The sequence below is a fragment of the Bos grunniens genome, chromosome 5 (genome assembly GCF_055505025.1).
Source record: "Bos grunniens cultivar Pamir isolate PY7600 chromosome 5, Bosgru_T2T1.0, whole genome shotgun sequence".
Lineage (NCBI taxonomy): Eukaryota > Metazoa > Chordata > Mammalia > Artiodactyla > Bovidae > Bos > Bos grunniens.
In genome coordinates, this window is record NC_141169.1 from 115,419,042 (window position 1) to 115,433,740 (window position 14,699).

General features: G+C 54.2%; 1 protein-coding gene across 7 annotated transcripts in view; it reads right to left on the reverse strand.

The window, feature by feature from the left end:
* Positions 1-14,699, reverse strand: part of SCUBE1 (signal peptide, CUB domain and EGF like domain containing 1) — a 127,101-nt gene that overhangs the window by 111,915 nt on the left and 487 nt on the right. For 4 of the 7 annotated variants that reach the window (XM_086403185.1, XM_086403187.1, XM_086403181.1 and 1 more), the window contains exon 2: positions 10,826-10,960. In XM_086403185.1, the coding sequence (XP_086259311.1) occupies positions 10,826-10,960 (135 nt within the window). The remainder of the gene's footprint in view (positions 1-10,825; positions 10,961-14,699) is intronic. The other 3 variants (XM_086403180.1, XM_086403186.1, XM_086403184.1) reach the window with 1 other exon arrangement.

The following is a 14,699-nucleotide window of genomic DNA, read 5'->3' on the forward strand; positions in this document are numbered from 1 at the left end:
AGGTGGCGCTAGTGGTAAAGAACCTGCCTGCCAAAGCAGGTGACATGAGACATGAGTTTGATCCCTGGGTTGGGAAGATCCCCTGGAGGAGGGCATGGCAACCCATTTCAGTATTCTTGCCTGGAGAATCCCATGGACAGAGGAGCCTGGCGGGCTACAGTCCATGGGGTCACAAAGAGTTGGACGTGACTGAAGCCACTTAGCGTGCATGCGTATTGGAGTCAGATGGGCCTAATCCAACGACTGGTGTTCTTCTAAGAAGGAAATTTGGATAAAGACGTACAGAGAGGATGTTCAGGAAGAAAGGAAGAAACCATGTGAAACACAGCCCCACAGGGAGGACGGCTCCGGGGCCGCAGAAGCGAAGAGCACAGGGGTGAAGCGGTGTGGGAGGTCCGTGTGGCCACTGCTTCCCTTGTCCTGATGCCAAGGCTGAGGCCCAGCATGGTGGCAGACCTGGTCTTCCCAGGAAGGGGAGCGAGGGACTGCATTCAGATGCAGGCTCTGTTCCTATTAGAGCCACATCCTCAAGGTGCTTTATGCTTCAAAAAGTTATTAAGGAGAAAGTTGGGGAAGAGACATCGTGTGCATCATCGTATTTATTTCCAAGGTCCGTACCTGCTCCTGAGGTTAAGAGGTAGTGACAGAGATGTTCATATCAGAGAAAGTGGCCAGGACAAAGCTCCAACCTGAGTGTTCAGGAATAGAAGGCCAACAGCTCGCCCCAAACATCCCTGCTTCTTCTCCAGCTTGGATTTTTTTTTTTTTTTTAATGAGAACTCAAGTTCCAACAGAAAACAGCTTCCAACATCCAACAGAGCAGAGAAAAACAGCACAGGGAGCTGCTCATTATAGGATTTTAAAAGGTCATGCAATTCCACTTTTCCTTTATTAAAATGGCAGCACGCACACACGATTCCACAGCTGTAGTTACGTGCCAACAGCACTGGCCTGGACTCGAGTGGGAAGAGTTTTTTTTTTTTTTTTTTTAATTCAAAATTGATTCTTGCTGCCCCATAAAATATACATTTATTCTGTAGTGCCTCGGTTCGAAGAGAGTCTACTACAATGAGTCAGAGATTCTTCTCATTTCAATACCATTTAGGGCATTTTAGTTCTAAAAATCAGGACTGACCGGAAAGGTTCTCCAAATGAGGATTTTTAAAGCACCCTACTGGCCACTCTCAGAAATCATTACTGAACACATCTCCCCGTTTCCCCTCGAAATTGGCATTTTTCTCAACATTCCTTGCAGACAGCGGAGAGCAAACGCTCTAACAAAGAACTCTTCGCTGGCTGGGCGCTAACACGTCTTCTCCTTTGTCTGGGGCTTTAGGAAAAACTGTGCACTCCTTAGATCAGGCAACCATTCTGGGAGAGATGTATGGCTTAGGAAGTTGAGTCCTTATTGGTGAATAAATCTTAATCCGGTTTGTTGGCTAATTACATTCGCGGGAAGGTGGTTCCGCAGGGCCGCCCAGCAGGAAGGATTAAGCCCCCCGTCTCCGGTGGCACAGGGTTAAGCTCTGGGTTTGTAATGACTGAGTAATGAGACCCGCTCTCGGCGGACTCCTGGCATCCATCGATCAGGTTTCCCTTCTGCCGAGACAATGCCAGAAGTGGGCCCAGCAGTTAATTATGGGAAAGGTCAAAGGTCATGCAAAACCAACACAAATCTATATACTTTTTCATTCCTAACGGCACACAATGACCATGGCTCAGCCAGAGGGTGGGAAGGTCCTCCCCCCAGCCAACCCATGATCCAAGGTAACCATGGGGTTGAGCTGTGGGCTGACCTCTCCCAGTGGCCTGCACGGCTTCGGGCCTGCATGGCTTCGGGCCTCCACGTTTTTGCTCACGCTGTTTTCCTCTGCCCAGAGCTCACAGACACTCATGCCCTTCCACAGACCAAGCGTCCGCATCACTGCCCGCTCTGAACTCTTGCAAATTGCCTGGCAGACGCGGTGGGGGGGGCACTTCGCCCCACCTTCTGGGCCCCGCGGCTCCCTGAAAGGACACTCATTGCTGTCACTTGCTATGTACGTGTCCTTCGGGGCTGCGACTTCCACGGGGCAAGAACCGTGTCCTGGTGAGCTGCAGGTTCAGCAGTAGCAGCGTGTCTCCCCAAAGTCTGCTTGGCATTGAACGAATGAGTAGCCATCTCGATCGAAGCCCTCATGGACGTGTGAGGCTGTATGCAGGCCCTTGGCTATGAGCACCCTAAGAAGTGGGTATGAACACCTTTATTTGACAGCAAGGGAAACCAAGGCTCAAAGGTGTTGCTGCCCTGCCCGAGGTCACACAGCTAAAACAAGGGGAGCCAGGAAGTGGGCCAGGCCATCAGACTTCGGAGAATGCTTTCTCAGTCACAAAGGGCTACGTTTTGTGGGCTTCCATTTATATGACTTCTGCAGAAGAGCCAAAAGTATTGAGACAGAAAGCAGATTAGTGGTTTCTGGGGACTGGGAAGCTGGGGAGTGATGCTTAAGGGGCACAGTGTTTCTTTTTGGAGTAATGAAGAGGGTCTAAATTTGGTTTTGGTGATGGGTACACAAGTCTGTAAATATACTAAAAGGCACTGAATTGTATTCTTTAAGTGGGTGAGGGTATAGTACATGGATCATATCTCATTAAAGCTGTTTTTCTCAGTTAATGCTGTCAGTGTTCTCGTACATCATGCTGGGGAGTCTCGGGGGCTCGGCCTGGGTGCAGGCACTCACTGTGAACTGACCCTGAGTGTCCTCTGCTCTGTGTGGGCTCATGGTAAGCTTTGTGGCTCCCAAGTATCAGGCTGGGACTTGCCTACTGAACCCCAAGGGCCAGTTAATTACTCCCTTTCTCCCTCCCAAACCCTCTGGACCCTTCGCTGTTCCCAAGTTCTGACATCAGGCCTAGCGGATGCCCAAGCAACCTGGATGGTGGGGAGCGGCCTTCTCAGAGTGTTCAAGATGGGAATGAGGGGCTGCCAGCTCAGAGCTGAGGCTCCTGCTGCTCCCTTGCCAATCAGAAGCACAGTCATTCTCCCACCCCCATTACCAAAAAGGCAGGGGGGACGCCCCAGACCCTGAGACTTCAGGCTCTGAGGGGGTGCTCCACAGACCCAACCTGTGAACTCAACAGAAGGATGGTCAGAAATACAGTTGCCCAAGAGCCTGAGCCACCACTTGGAACAGGCAGGCTGGGGTCCCAGAGCTCCTCCAGTGCACCCCTGGATTTGATAAAGGGATAACTGAACCCAGAGAGGGGGACTGAAGAGCTGACCATATCAGCAGGTTGGGGCTGAACCCGAGACCCACAGCTCAGGCTTCTCCCCCTAAGCCCACAGGCTGCCCTCTGGGCTCCGGAGGCTCAGGAGCTGGCCTGGAGCACTTTGATTTTACTCCCTTTCTCTCCAGGTCCCCAGTGGAGTTGCTCCCTAATCGTCATGCCAATAACGGCAAGGATGACTGCCCACCGTCTTCTAATGGCCCGCAGCTATAGCCAAGCAGGAAGGGCTTCACTCTCCCCGTCACAGAAAGAGACACCGAGGCTCAGAGAACTGAAGGGACGCATGCTAGATCGCCCAGTTAGGAAGTGGCAAAGCCAAGACTGGAAGCCAGGCAGGCTGGCGGCAGACTCCACCATCCTAACCTTGACACAGTCACCTGGAGAATGCCCCACGCTTCAGTGAATAGGGAGCCAGGGCCCATGGTCCTCACTAGGGATCAAGCCATCTCTCCAACTTCTGCCCTCTTGTCCCAGCACCTTCCTGTCCTCAGCCAGACCCTGGCCACGAGGAGCTGCCAGTCTAGACAGGAAGGACGACACAGACAAGGATGAACACTCTCATGCAAGGACAGCCTTGCTCCCCCAGCACTCTGGTCTGGCCAGGCCTGCCCGTGGGGCTGTCAGTGCCCACAGTCCTGCCAGAGCCCACCTGGAACCCTCACAGACTGAGCCCAAATTGGGCGCCATCGTAGCAAGGAGCACCCTGAAGATAGAGCTGCCCACTGTGGGGCTCAAAAGAGGCCTGAGTTTGCAGTCAACATACTAAGGCCCATGGAGAAGGAAATGACAACCCACTCCAGTATTCTTGCCTGGAGAATCCCATGGAGGGAGGAGCCTGGCAGGCCATGGTGCACAGGGTCGCAGACAGTCGGACACGACTGAAGCGACTAAGCACGCACTCTAAGGCCCAAGAGGTCCACAGACCTGCCCAAGGTCACCTAGGCGGGCGCCCAGGTCTCCACGGACCTACATCCAGCCCTGCTCCCCTCGACTCAAAGGGCAGGAGGTCCAGACAGAGGTGGGGGGCGGGGGGAGGGGTCTCTGGGAGAGGGTAGTGCCTCTGGGCACCCCCGGAGGGAGTGGAGGCTGAGCTGCAGCAGCGGCCGTTATTAACAGGGCAGCAAGTCCACGCTGGCCAGCTGGGGTTTTCCCCTCTCTCCTCCCAGGGGCTGCAGCCCTGGCCCATCTGGAAGAGCCCCTCCAAGCACCCCTCCGAGACCCCCTGACCTTGCCTGCACACACAAGCCCTCCAGCCCTCTTTGTCTCAAGGCCTTTGGGGAAGGCCACCATCCACTTCAGTAGCATTCAAAGGCCAACAAGGCCCATGGTTTATTTTCTTAGAAATAATGGTTTTTGCTGGTTAGCATTCCTCGGATGGAAAAACAAATATAGCCACTGTAATAAGAAGCGGACAAGAGGAGGCTAGAGGGCCTAGAGGAAGGGACGGAAGGAGGCCTACTGCCCTGGGGGTGGGGGGGTGGGTGCTCAGAGATGGGGTGGGGGTGGGGGCAGAGGCCCTCTAACCCTAGGAGAAATGGGGATTTAGAGAAAAAAGAAAGCTTGATCGCAGGCACTCTTGCCTATAGCCAGGCGGCTGTCCCTCTCCCAGCCCCCACTCGGCGCCCACCGGGTGAGACAGGTGCCCCCCATCCCACACGATGGGAGGAAGGCTAAGTCACCTGCTGCACTCACTGAGTCAGCAGGGATAAAATCAGACCTCGGCATCCTTGAGACACACGTGTTCCGGGACCATCAGAGCTGGAAGGAGTGTCAGAGACCCCCTCTGCCTTCCTAACTTAGCCCAGATGACCGCCTCTCCAGGGAGCCCTTTCAGACTTCCCCCTCCCCCAGCAGTGCTGGCCCCTGTCCTTCTCGCCCCACTGAGTCTGGTCTGTATTTCCACGGCTGTACTTTCCACGCCCTGTTAACGATCACGTCTTTCCCCATCTGTCTCTACCCTGAATGGGGAGATCGGGAAAACAGGTCGTGGCCCCGGCCCCGAGCTCGGCACAGAGTAGGTGCTCAGTGAACAGTTTCCATCCTGAACTGAATCTGGTCCAGTGGACACACTCTACACCCGGGCAAACCGAGGCTTAGGGAGGCAAATGCCTCTTCGTGCTTCGATGCCAACGATACAAGCTCTTAACTTTTCCTCCCCAAAATGGACCAGGGCTCCAAGAAGCCTCAGATCCACAGCAGATCTGGGACCAGTTGCAAGCCACGCTGCCTAATTGCTAGCTGACAGCAGCTTGGAATTTTAAGTCACATCCGATTTCTTCCTGCCCGCTGGTCTGCCGGACTCCAGCGCTTTCATCTTCAGCAGGGCACACGTTAGCATGCATAATTGCACGTTTTAAGACTCGAAGAAGAATTTCCCCTCCTCCCCCCCTCCCAGCCCACCTCTGAATTGCCTTTGCTGGCCTCCCAAAAAAGCAGAATTGTATCTGGAGTTTCAGTAAAGAGTGTAATAATGATGAAAATGATTTAATAAGGTCATAGACATTATTTCCTCAGAAGGCCAATTGGTCTCAAGGTTTTTTTGTTTTTTTTTCCTGATGTTAAACTAAATGGATCACTGGGTGTGTTATTAAGAGTTTTGTTAAAACACTTAATAGCATGGCCTGTAATCTACCTAACTTCGGTGACTGACAAGTAGGCCCCGGGGATATAAAATTCAGGAAGTGACTATTTACATGCATTACTTACATGCTAATTTTGTGATCTCCGATGCCCATAAGGCTGTCATTTTTTTCCTTTTCACAGAAAACGGAAAATAGTAATATATTTGATATACTGTGGCCAAAACAAAAAGCTATTTCCCCCAAGAGTTTTAATTATGACGTTTTGGAAAAGGTCCGAGTTGGAACTTGCAAGTGGAAGAAAGCACTTGAATAAATGGTTTAAGAAATTAAGTACACGTAGAAGGGGCGATGTGCACTGCTGTTGCAGACTAAACAGTGATGATCAGGAGGGTCTCAGTTATTTAAACAAGCCATTTGAGGGTGGTTCGCTCCACGTTTGGGACCTGGTCCTGATTATAAATGAGAGCTTTTCATTAAGATTAGCAAGACCCAATTCAAGCTATAATTTGGTCCTTTTCCTTAGCACATGTCTATGAAAACAAAGCAATTAAAGTTAAATGAGTTGAAGCATTTAAAGGGACTGAAATGCCCCCTCCTCACCCCCGGCCTGCCCCCTCGACAGAAAGAGTACAAACAGGCCCGACTAATTCAGACCAGGAGGCCAGCACAGGGCTGGCCCTGGCAGCTCCCTGAAGGTCCATGCACAGTGTGCCTGGTGGGGGTGGGGAATGCAGCAGCTTAGCTAAATGAAGAAGGATGGGGAGACAGAATGTGCAAAGGCCCTGGGGTGGGAAGGAGCCGGCAAACTGGAGGGCCTATAAAAGGACAGTGATGCTGGGGGAAGTTAGGGAGGAAAAGATACAGAGAATGACCGCATTCAAAATGGTCAGCTAGCTGAGGAATGTCTCCAGCGGCCCAGGCTCATGAGGCCTGGCTCAGAAGAGCTGACGGAGGCAAGGGGAGGTGTGAAAAGGTCTCTGAGGCCCCCCTGACACTCCATAGCTAAGGCTGTTGGGGGCCTGGGCCACTGCTGGGACCTCATGGCTGACCGGGATCATAGTCTAGGCCCTTCTGTCCCTCAGCTGGGTGACCTGGTGAGAGACTAACCTTCCTGGGCCCCATCTCCTCAACCTAATTCTGCCACTGGTCCCAGCAGACATCCGTGGACTAGACCTCACCCCTTTCCAGACTTGGCTTCCTCATCCATAAAACCTTCAAAGTGTGGGAGGCTCTAGGAGACCTTTCTTGATACCCCTCAGACATGGGCAATAGTCATTCACCTCATCCACCAGTGCCAGCTCTAGGCCCAACCCTAAGTGAAGTCACACAGGTCATGGCAACCCCGTGTGACAGGAACTCCAAAGGAGTGATGCTCATTGGTGACAGCTGACCTGTCTGGGGCAGCAGGGAAGGCTTCCTGGAGGAGGTGACCACTGCAACTCATCCATCCACCAATTCACCCAACAGATGTCTCCCAATCCCTGTGCCAGGCCTGGTGTTGGGTTCTAGGCATCAGAGCTGAAAGGTAACAGACCCTGACCTTGAGGAGCCCACATTCCAGGAGGAGACCTGGGAACCATTAAGCCAGAGTGAAGTGGGCTAAACAGAGGTTTTGTGGGGCTGGCAAAGCCAACAAAGAGGGGCAGTCATCTATAAAACTCGGGGGCTGCCTTAGAGGCCCTTTAAAGCTCATTCCAACTCTGCATGTCCGTGAACTCACCTCGAGTGACTTCAGACACTGTCAGATGAGAACCATCGAGAAAACACTGGTTTATCCTCAGCCTTGCTCAGGGTCTTTCCCAGCTGTCTGAGACCCCTCAGTCTGCCTACAGCAAGCCCCCTGCCGGCGGTAAGCTGACCACATGTGGCCCCAGGCTGCTCCCCGGACACACCGCGGCTGCGTGTGCAGACACACCACCATCATCACACGTGCACGTGACCACATGGCAAGATGGCCTTGAACGCGTGGTGAGAAGCCATCCCCGGAATGGGGGGATCTGCTTGCTTCAGGCGCCGGGTTTGCTAAAAGGTTTTCCTCCGGCAGTAGGAGTTTCAAGGCAACAGTTATGGGGCTCAGTTGGCCCCACTTGGGAGGCAGGGCGCGGTCACAGGCTGACCTCTTCCTGTGAAGAGTGAGGGAGGCTGTGGAAGGCGCCTTCTCTGGGCCTGCTAAGACCCTGTCCTCTCTGTTTACCACAGTAAACAGCAAAACCTTTCAGATCTCTAGGACAAGGGACCTCATTTCTTCCCAAACTCCAACACCAGCCTCTGCAAACCCCACACCAGCTCAGGACCTGCAGATGAAGGGGCCCAGGGAAGGAAAGCAGGTTTGATTGACGTCTGCTACAGGAGAAGGTGCCAGCAAACGGTCTGCCGCGCCTGAGGTTTAGTGCACGCTAAATCATTCTGGGCATGTCCGACTCTTTGGGACCCCATGGCCTGTAGCCCTAGAGGCTCCTCTGTCCATGGGATTAATCTTAACCCAGGCAAGATTACTGGAGCGGGTTACCATTTCCTCCTCCAAGGGATCTTCCTGACTCAGGGATCGAATCTGTGTCTCTTATGCCTCCTGCTTTGGCAGGTGGGTTCTTTACCACTAGCGCCACCTGGGAAGCCCCCATTTACACCATGGAAACCAGCAAATGGTACATGACAGAGCTTTGATGATGACGATGGGAGCAGATAACAATGCTGACAACGACATGGGTAACAGTACTACCCCCTGGGTGCTGAGCGCCTACTGTATGCTGAGTGCCCACTGTCAACCAGACACGGAGGTTGCCAGGGCTCTGGTACCCTACACCGGGGGTCTCCAACCTCCGGGGTCAAATGCCTGATGACCGCAGCTGAAGGTGATGTAATAATGATGGAAGCAAAGTGCACAATAACTGCAACGCGTTTGAATCATCCCAAATCATCCCTCCCCGTCCGTGGAAGAACTGTCTTCCAGGAAACCGGGCCCTGGTGCCAGAAAGGCTGGGGAGAGCTGATGATTTCATTCAGTCTTCAGGAGGTCTTAAGACAGATTAGGAGTTAGCCAGGGCATAAAAGGAGGGAAAGGAGCTCCATGAAGGGGAAACATCTGAGCTGGGTCTCAGAAACACGACTGGCCTGGTGTGTATATGTGTGGCCAGGGCACAAGGGCATCCGAGCTTCAGATGAGGCCAGAGGCTAGAGCCAGGCTGGAGAGACTGAAGCACACTCACAGCTTTGTTCTCTTTTATCCTCATACTGGGGCCATCAGGCCCCCAGAGCCAGTGACCGGGACCCCCACCCTGGGGGGTTCCATTTGAGCAGAGTGGGAAGCTATTCTGGACTCTGCAGGACTTCAGGGCAACACGTAGGGCACAAAACGTGGGCATCCTGGGCAAGGGACAGCGGGGGGCGGGGGTGGGCCACCTCAGGAGCTGGGCTGGAGGAGGAACAGGCTGGGTCAGCGGCTTCAACTGGCGGATACAGGGGTCACCTTGGGAACCCCCCAGCCAGAGGGCAGAGCAAAAGATAAGAAGAAAACAGCGTCTCACATGGGCCAGCCAGAACCACCAAGCTCATGCCCAGGACTAATAGCAGCCGGCCTGCTCTATCTGCCTCCAGCCTGGCCTCATTCCAGAGGTCTGTGGATAGGCGCCAGCTCCCCGCTCTGGCTTCTGGGCCTCAAGCAAGGCCAGGGCTGTGGCCAAACTGGGCATGATCCAGGAGAGGGTCATCTATCTGGCACTCAGCCTTAAGTAGATGCCCAACAAATGAGATGGATAAACAATACCGGCATCCTGAGGAGGCACAGAGTGTTCCCTACAAAACCCAGCTCCTATAAAAACCTAGGAGCAGGCACCCACCTTGCTTACCTAGTACAAGTCTCAGGTTTTGAAAATGGAAGCTGGCAGGGCTCAGGGAGAAGACAATGAGATGACAGAGAGCTTTGGGCAGGAATTAAGGGGCCTGGGTATGAGTCGCAGCCATGCCCTTGTGAAACAGGGTTTGGGGGGGGACCTTGCAGAAGTGACTTCTCCAATAGAGCCTCAGTTTTCCTCATCTGTGAAGCGGGGACAGACAGGGAAGCCTTGGATCCTGATTCTCAACCAGGGCTGTACATCAGTCTTGGAAGAGAGCCGTCTCTGGCCCCCCGATGCTGGGTCATGTGCCAGACCCTTGGAGACAGAATGACCAGAGACCCTCTTGGACAAATGCTCCCAAAGGTTCTGTCCAGCTTGGGAAGTCCCCTCCAAAGACAGTGAAGAGTGTTCTTGCCTCTGACTTTCAGCCTGCCGAGTTTCTAGGGCCATATGCTCAAACCAGCATCCCAGGTGCCGGGAAGGAAGGCTAGATAGACAGACAACACCAGTCTCTGCCCACGCTCGTATCATCGACGCAGGAGACCTGAGCCAACCCCACAGGTGCTGTGGCTGCTCCTGCGAAGCTCCCTTGGGGAAGCTACACAGGATATACAGGTAGCTTTGGATTTGAAACTAGGGAGCTTGGGGTCTACAGTTCATGGGGTTCTCACAGCTAGTATACTGGAGTGGTTTGCCATTCCCTCCTCCAGAGAGAATGGGGGTGACAGAGGATGAGATGGTTGGATGGTATCACCGACTCGATGGACATGAATTGGGCAAACTCCGGGAGATGGCGAGGGACCGGGAGAGGCCTGGCGTGCTGCAGTCCGCGGGGTCGCGAAGTGTCCGACACGACTTGGTGACTGAACAACAACCACCTTGGGGGTCACCCCAGGCCTCTACCCCATATACATCCGGTCAGGGACAGATGGACAAATACACCATCCAGTGCTCCACCTCAATTTCTTATTAAATAGAAACTCCAAAAGTTTCAAACTCAAGGAGAGTTAAATACTCCTCGACCTCCAAAGGAAGCAGCCCAGGTTCCAGGGCAGCCTGCAGCCTCCCTGCCAGGGCTGACCGAGGCCACCCGCAAGGGCCATGGGGGCTGTGGGTCTGGCCCGAGGGCTGAGCCGGGCTCACCTTCACACTGCCGGCCTTCCCCCTTGTAGCCTGGCTTGCAGAGGCATTTGTAGGACTTGGGCGTGTTCTGGCAGATGGCATCAATGTGGCAGTCGTCCGTGCCCTCCGAGCACTCGTCCACGTCGACGGCCCCTGCTGGGGTGGGGGAACAACGGGTGAGGTGTGGCCGGGACGTGGGCAGCCAGTGCGGGGCAGGGAGTTCCTTTTGCCTCCCGCCCCACCATGGTCCCTGGGGTAATTAACAGGAAGAGCTGTCACACGACCACCTGGAGTGACAGGTGGTGACTGGTAGCATCTTTGGGGTGGCTGCTCTGTGCCAGGTGCCAGTCTTGTTTATTTTCACAATGATTCCATTAGGTAGAGTTATCGTTCCCATTACAAAGCTGAGAAAGCGGAGGCTTAGGAACATAGGACTTCCCTGGTGGCTCATCTGGTAAAGAATCCGACTGCAATGCAGGAGACCTGGGTTTGATCCCTGGGTTGGGAAGATCCCCTGCAGAAAGGAAAGTCTCCCCACTCCACTATTCTGGCCTGGAGAAGTCCGTGGACTGTATAGTCCATGGGGTCACAGAGTTGGACATGATTGAGCAACTTTCACTTTTCACTTTAGGAACATAGAGAGGAAAAGCGTCTCTCTGCATGTCTTGCTCTCCCCACAAGCATCTCTCCAACCCTCCTCCACCCTCCTTATTCTAGAATTTAGAGCCAGAAGGGTCCTCAGAGGAATTTAAATCCATCCCCTTTGGGTCACAGATGGGGAAACAGAGGCAGATCTGAAACATGGGCCCCACCCAGCCCCTAGGATGTGAAATAAAGGATTCTTTTCTAAAAAAAAAAAATTATTTATTTGGCAGCGCCGGGTCTTAGCAGTGGCACACGGGATCTTTGAACTTCATTTAGCGTGTGGGATCTTTAGTTGAGGCATGTGGGATCTAATTCCCTGATGGGGATCAAACCTGGGCCCCCTACGTTGGGAGCCCAGAGTCTTGGCCACTGGATCACCAGGGAAGTCCCTAAAGGATTCTTCCCCAGGCCTCCATGCCAGCAGACTAGAGCGTTCCAGCGGTGCACCCATTCTGTCAGTTGGGCTAACCTGGCTCACGGATGCATCCAGTCTCCCTGTTCTCTCTCTTCTCCACCTCGGAAATCTAGGTTTGAACCTGGTTCTCATACTCTGACTTTCAAACTCAAGTTAAGTTTAGGTTATGAGGGTTCCTGGCACTCCCCACCGCCTTCCCTCCATATACACCATCAGTCTGGAATCGCTGTTGGGCAAATAATGTAAAATAGATTCTGTGCATCTGTATATACACTTCTCTCTCTCACACACACACACACAGCTCAGGCAGCAGGAAGGCCCTCAGAGCACAGGATAATGCAGCCAGAAGAACCTTAGCTATAATCTAGGTTCATTCCTCAGGTTATAAATGAGGAAACTGAGGCCCAGAGAAGTCTGCCGATGGTCAGGAGCTCATTAGGAGCAGAGACTGGACTCTGACTCAGGATAAGCAGGTCCAGGACTTTCCCACATGACATGTTGCTTCCAGTCAGCTATGAATAGAGTACAGATGGGTGACAGACAGACAGAAGGACCCAGAGGGGAGCACAAGGAACTCTCAGTAGCTATGGCAAGGGCCATCACCCAGGGGCAAGCCTGGGGAGCTCCTGGAATGCCCTCCTCTCTTCATGCCTCTGCTTTACCCTAGGCCGTCTGCCCCTCAAGAATGTCCACTCTGAATTACTGCTCTGGCTGGCATCTGGGTTCTAAATCTGCATGGGGAGACCTCTCTAAGAGAACCACTTCCCTCCAGGACTGTTCCTCCCCAAGGTTCCAGCCTGCCCCTAAAGGGAGGCATCAAAAAGAAATACAACAGAATCACGTCCCTACACACACACACACACACACAGAGCAGGTGGCATCTGCTCAGGTCAACAGCCCACCCTCTACAGCTGCCCTAAGGATGGTGGATCAGGGGCCAGGAGGCAGTCAGCGTAGACCAAAGCCAGTCATCAGACAGCCAGGGGCCAGGAGGAACATCAGGCCAGTGGACCATCCCCTTCTGGAGAAGTGACCACAGCGGGAACCCCTAGAGGGGTGGCATAGCCTCAAGGGCAGGAAGCCAGAGACCAGAGATCTGCACGTTCCAGGGGAGAGGACCAGGGCCACTTCTAAGACACGGCCAGACGGGGCAATGGGCCACACTTACAGCTCTTCCCACTTCTCAGGGGTCAAACCGCCTGGGGCTCTGAGGTCCCCGTGCCCCCAATATCACACCTAGGCAGGCGTCCTCATGGGATGAAAATGGATGGATGTTAGCCAAGGGGCAGTAGGGGCACCTCCCAACACAATTTTTTTTAAATTGTAGTTTTTAAAAAAAAAAAACCCTTTATTTGGGGGGGGGGGTCGTGCCCTGTAGCATGCGGGATATTAGTTCCCTCAAGAGGGATCAGGGATTGAACTCAATCCCAGCATTGGAAGTGCAGAGCCTTAACCACTGGATCGCCAAGGAAGTCTCCCAACACACTTTTGAAACATGTCTTTAGGTGGGGGCTGGGGAGAGGGCAGGCAAGTTGGAGGAGAGGGAGAGGGCACACAGCCCAGGGGCTCCTGCAATTTCCCTGGCCCCAGTCCTGGCCTGGACAGCCCAGCACAGCCCTCCCCTCCCATCACAGGTGCTCGCTCTGACACGAGTTGTCTCAGAGCAGCACAAGGCTTGGATGGGGGTGCAGACAGATACAAGCAGACAGACAGAGAGAGGAAGACAGGCACATACAGGAGCAATCCAACGGGGCTGAAGGAACCAGGAGAGATACCCACAGACGGTGGGGGTGTGGCAGTGGGCCCCAGTTTCCCTTGGGGCCACAGGGGGAGAAAACAGCTTGGCTTCAATTGTGGAATAGTTTCAATGGCCCGGCATCCTCACTCAAGGGTTAACTCCCAGGAATAGACTTCCTGCTGCCAGACACAGACCTCAGGGAGCCGGGCAGCGGGCGCAGCCAGGGGACCATGGTGCAGCCGGGGAGAGCGAGGCAGGGTCTCTTCTCTCGGAGGACCAAAAGAAGGGAAGCTCCTCTGAGGGACAGGGTCAGACGTGGGAGGGGAGAATGTGTCTTCAGCTTTGTGGAAGACACCGGAGAGAGCAGGAGGGGATGGGGTGTGCCCAGGTCCCTTGAAATCCGTGGGGAACCCCGACCTCACCTCTGCTGCCTGCCCACCTACCCACTGGCAACCCCCAGTCTCCTGCCTGTCTCTGGTGGACCCCCTCAGGGTGTTCCATCTCCCCGCCCTCTGGCTCCAAGCTTCTCCTTTCCTCCGTGTCTGTTCTTCAGTCTTCCCCCTCCTGTCTGTTCATCTGTCCACTGCTTTCCAGCCATCTCATCCTTCCCTCCTTCCCTCGGTCTGGCTGGCTCCCTCCCCCCTCCCCCGCCCTCCCCCCTTTCTCCTGCGCCCCCCTGGCTGCACCTCTCTTTCCCTCTCTTCCCATCCCTTCCTCCCGCCCGCCTTCACATCTCCCTCTTTTGATCTTTTTCCTTCCAGATGCTCATCTGCCTCCTGCCTACTCCCTTGGGTTTCCTCCTTGCCTGCTTCGGTCTTTCTGGTCTCTACTCTTTCAGTCCGTCTTTCTCCGGGATTTTGTTCCCTGCGTCCTTTTGTGTACCTCCGTCTCTGTCCGTCTGTCTCTCCGTCTCCCACATCCTCCTTCTCTTTCTCTCGGGGTCAGTCCTCTTTCCCTTGCTCCCCTCCTCGGGGGTCTCCCCTCCCAGCCTCCCTTCTTCCCTGGGAAGGGGGGAGCTCCCGTCCGGCTGGGGCGGGGGTCCCCACTCCCTCCCGCCCTTGGGCGGTGCGCCGGGGCTGGCGGCGGAGCCCCTCGGC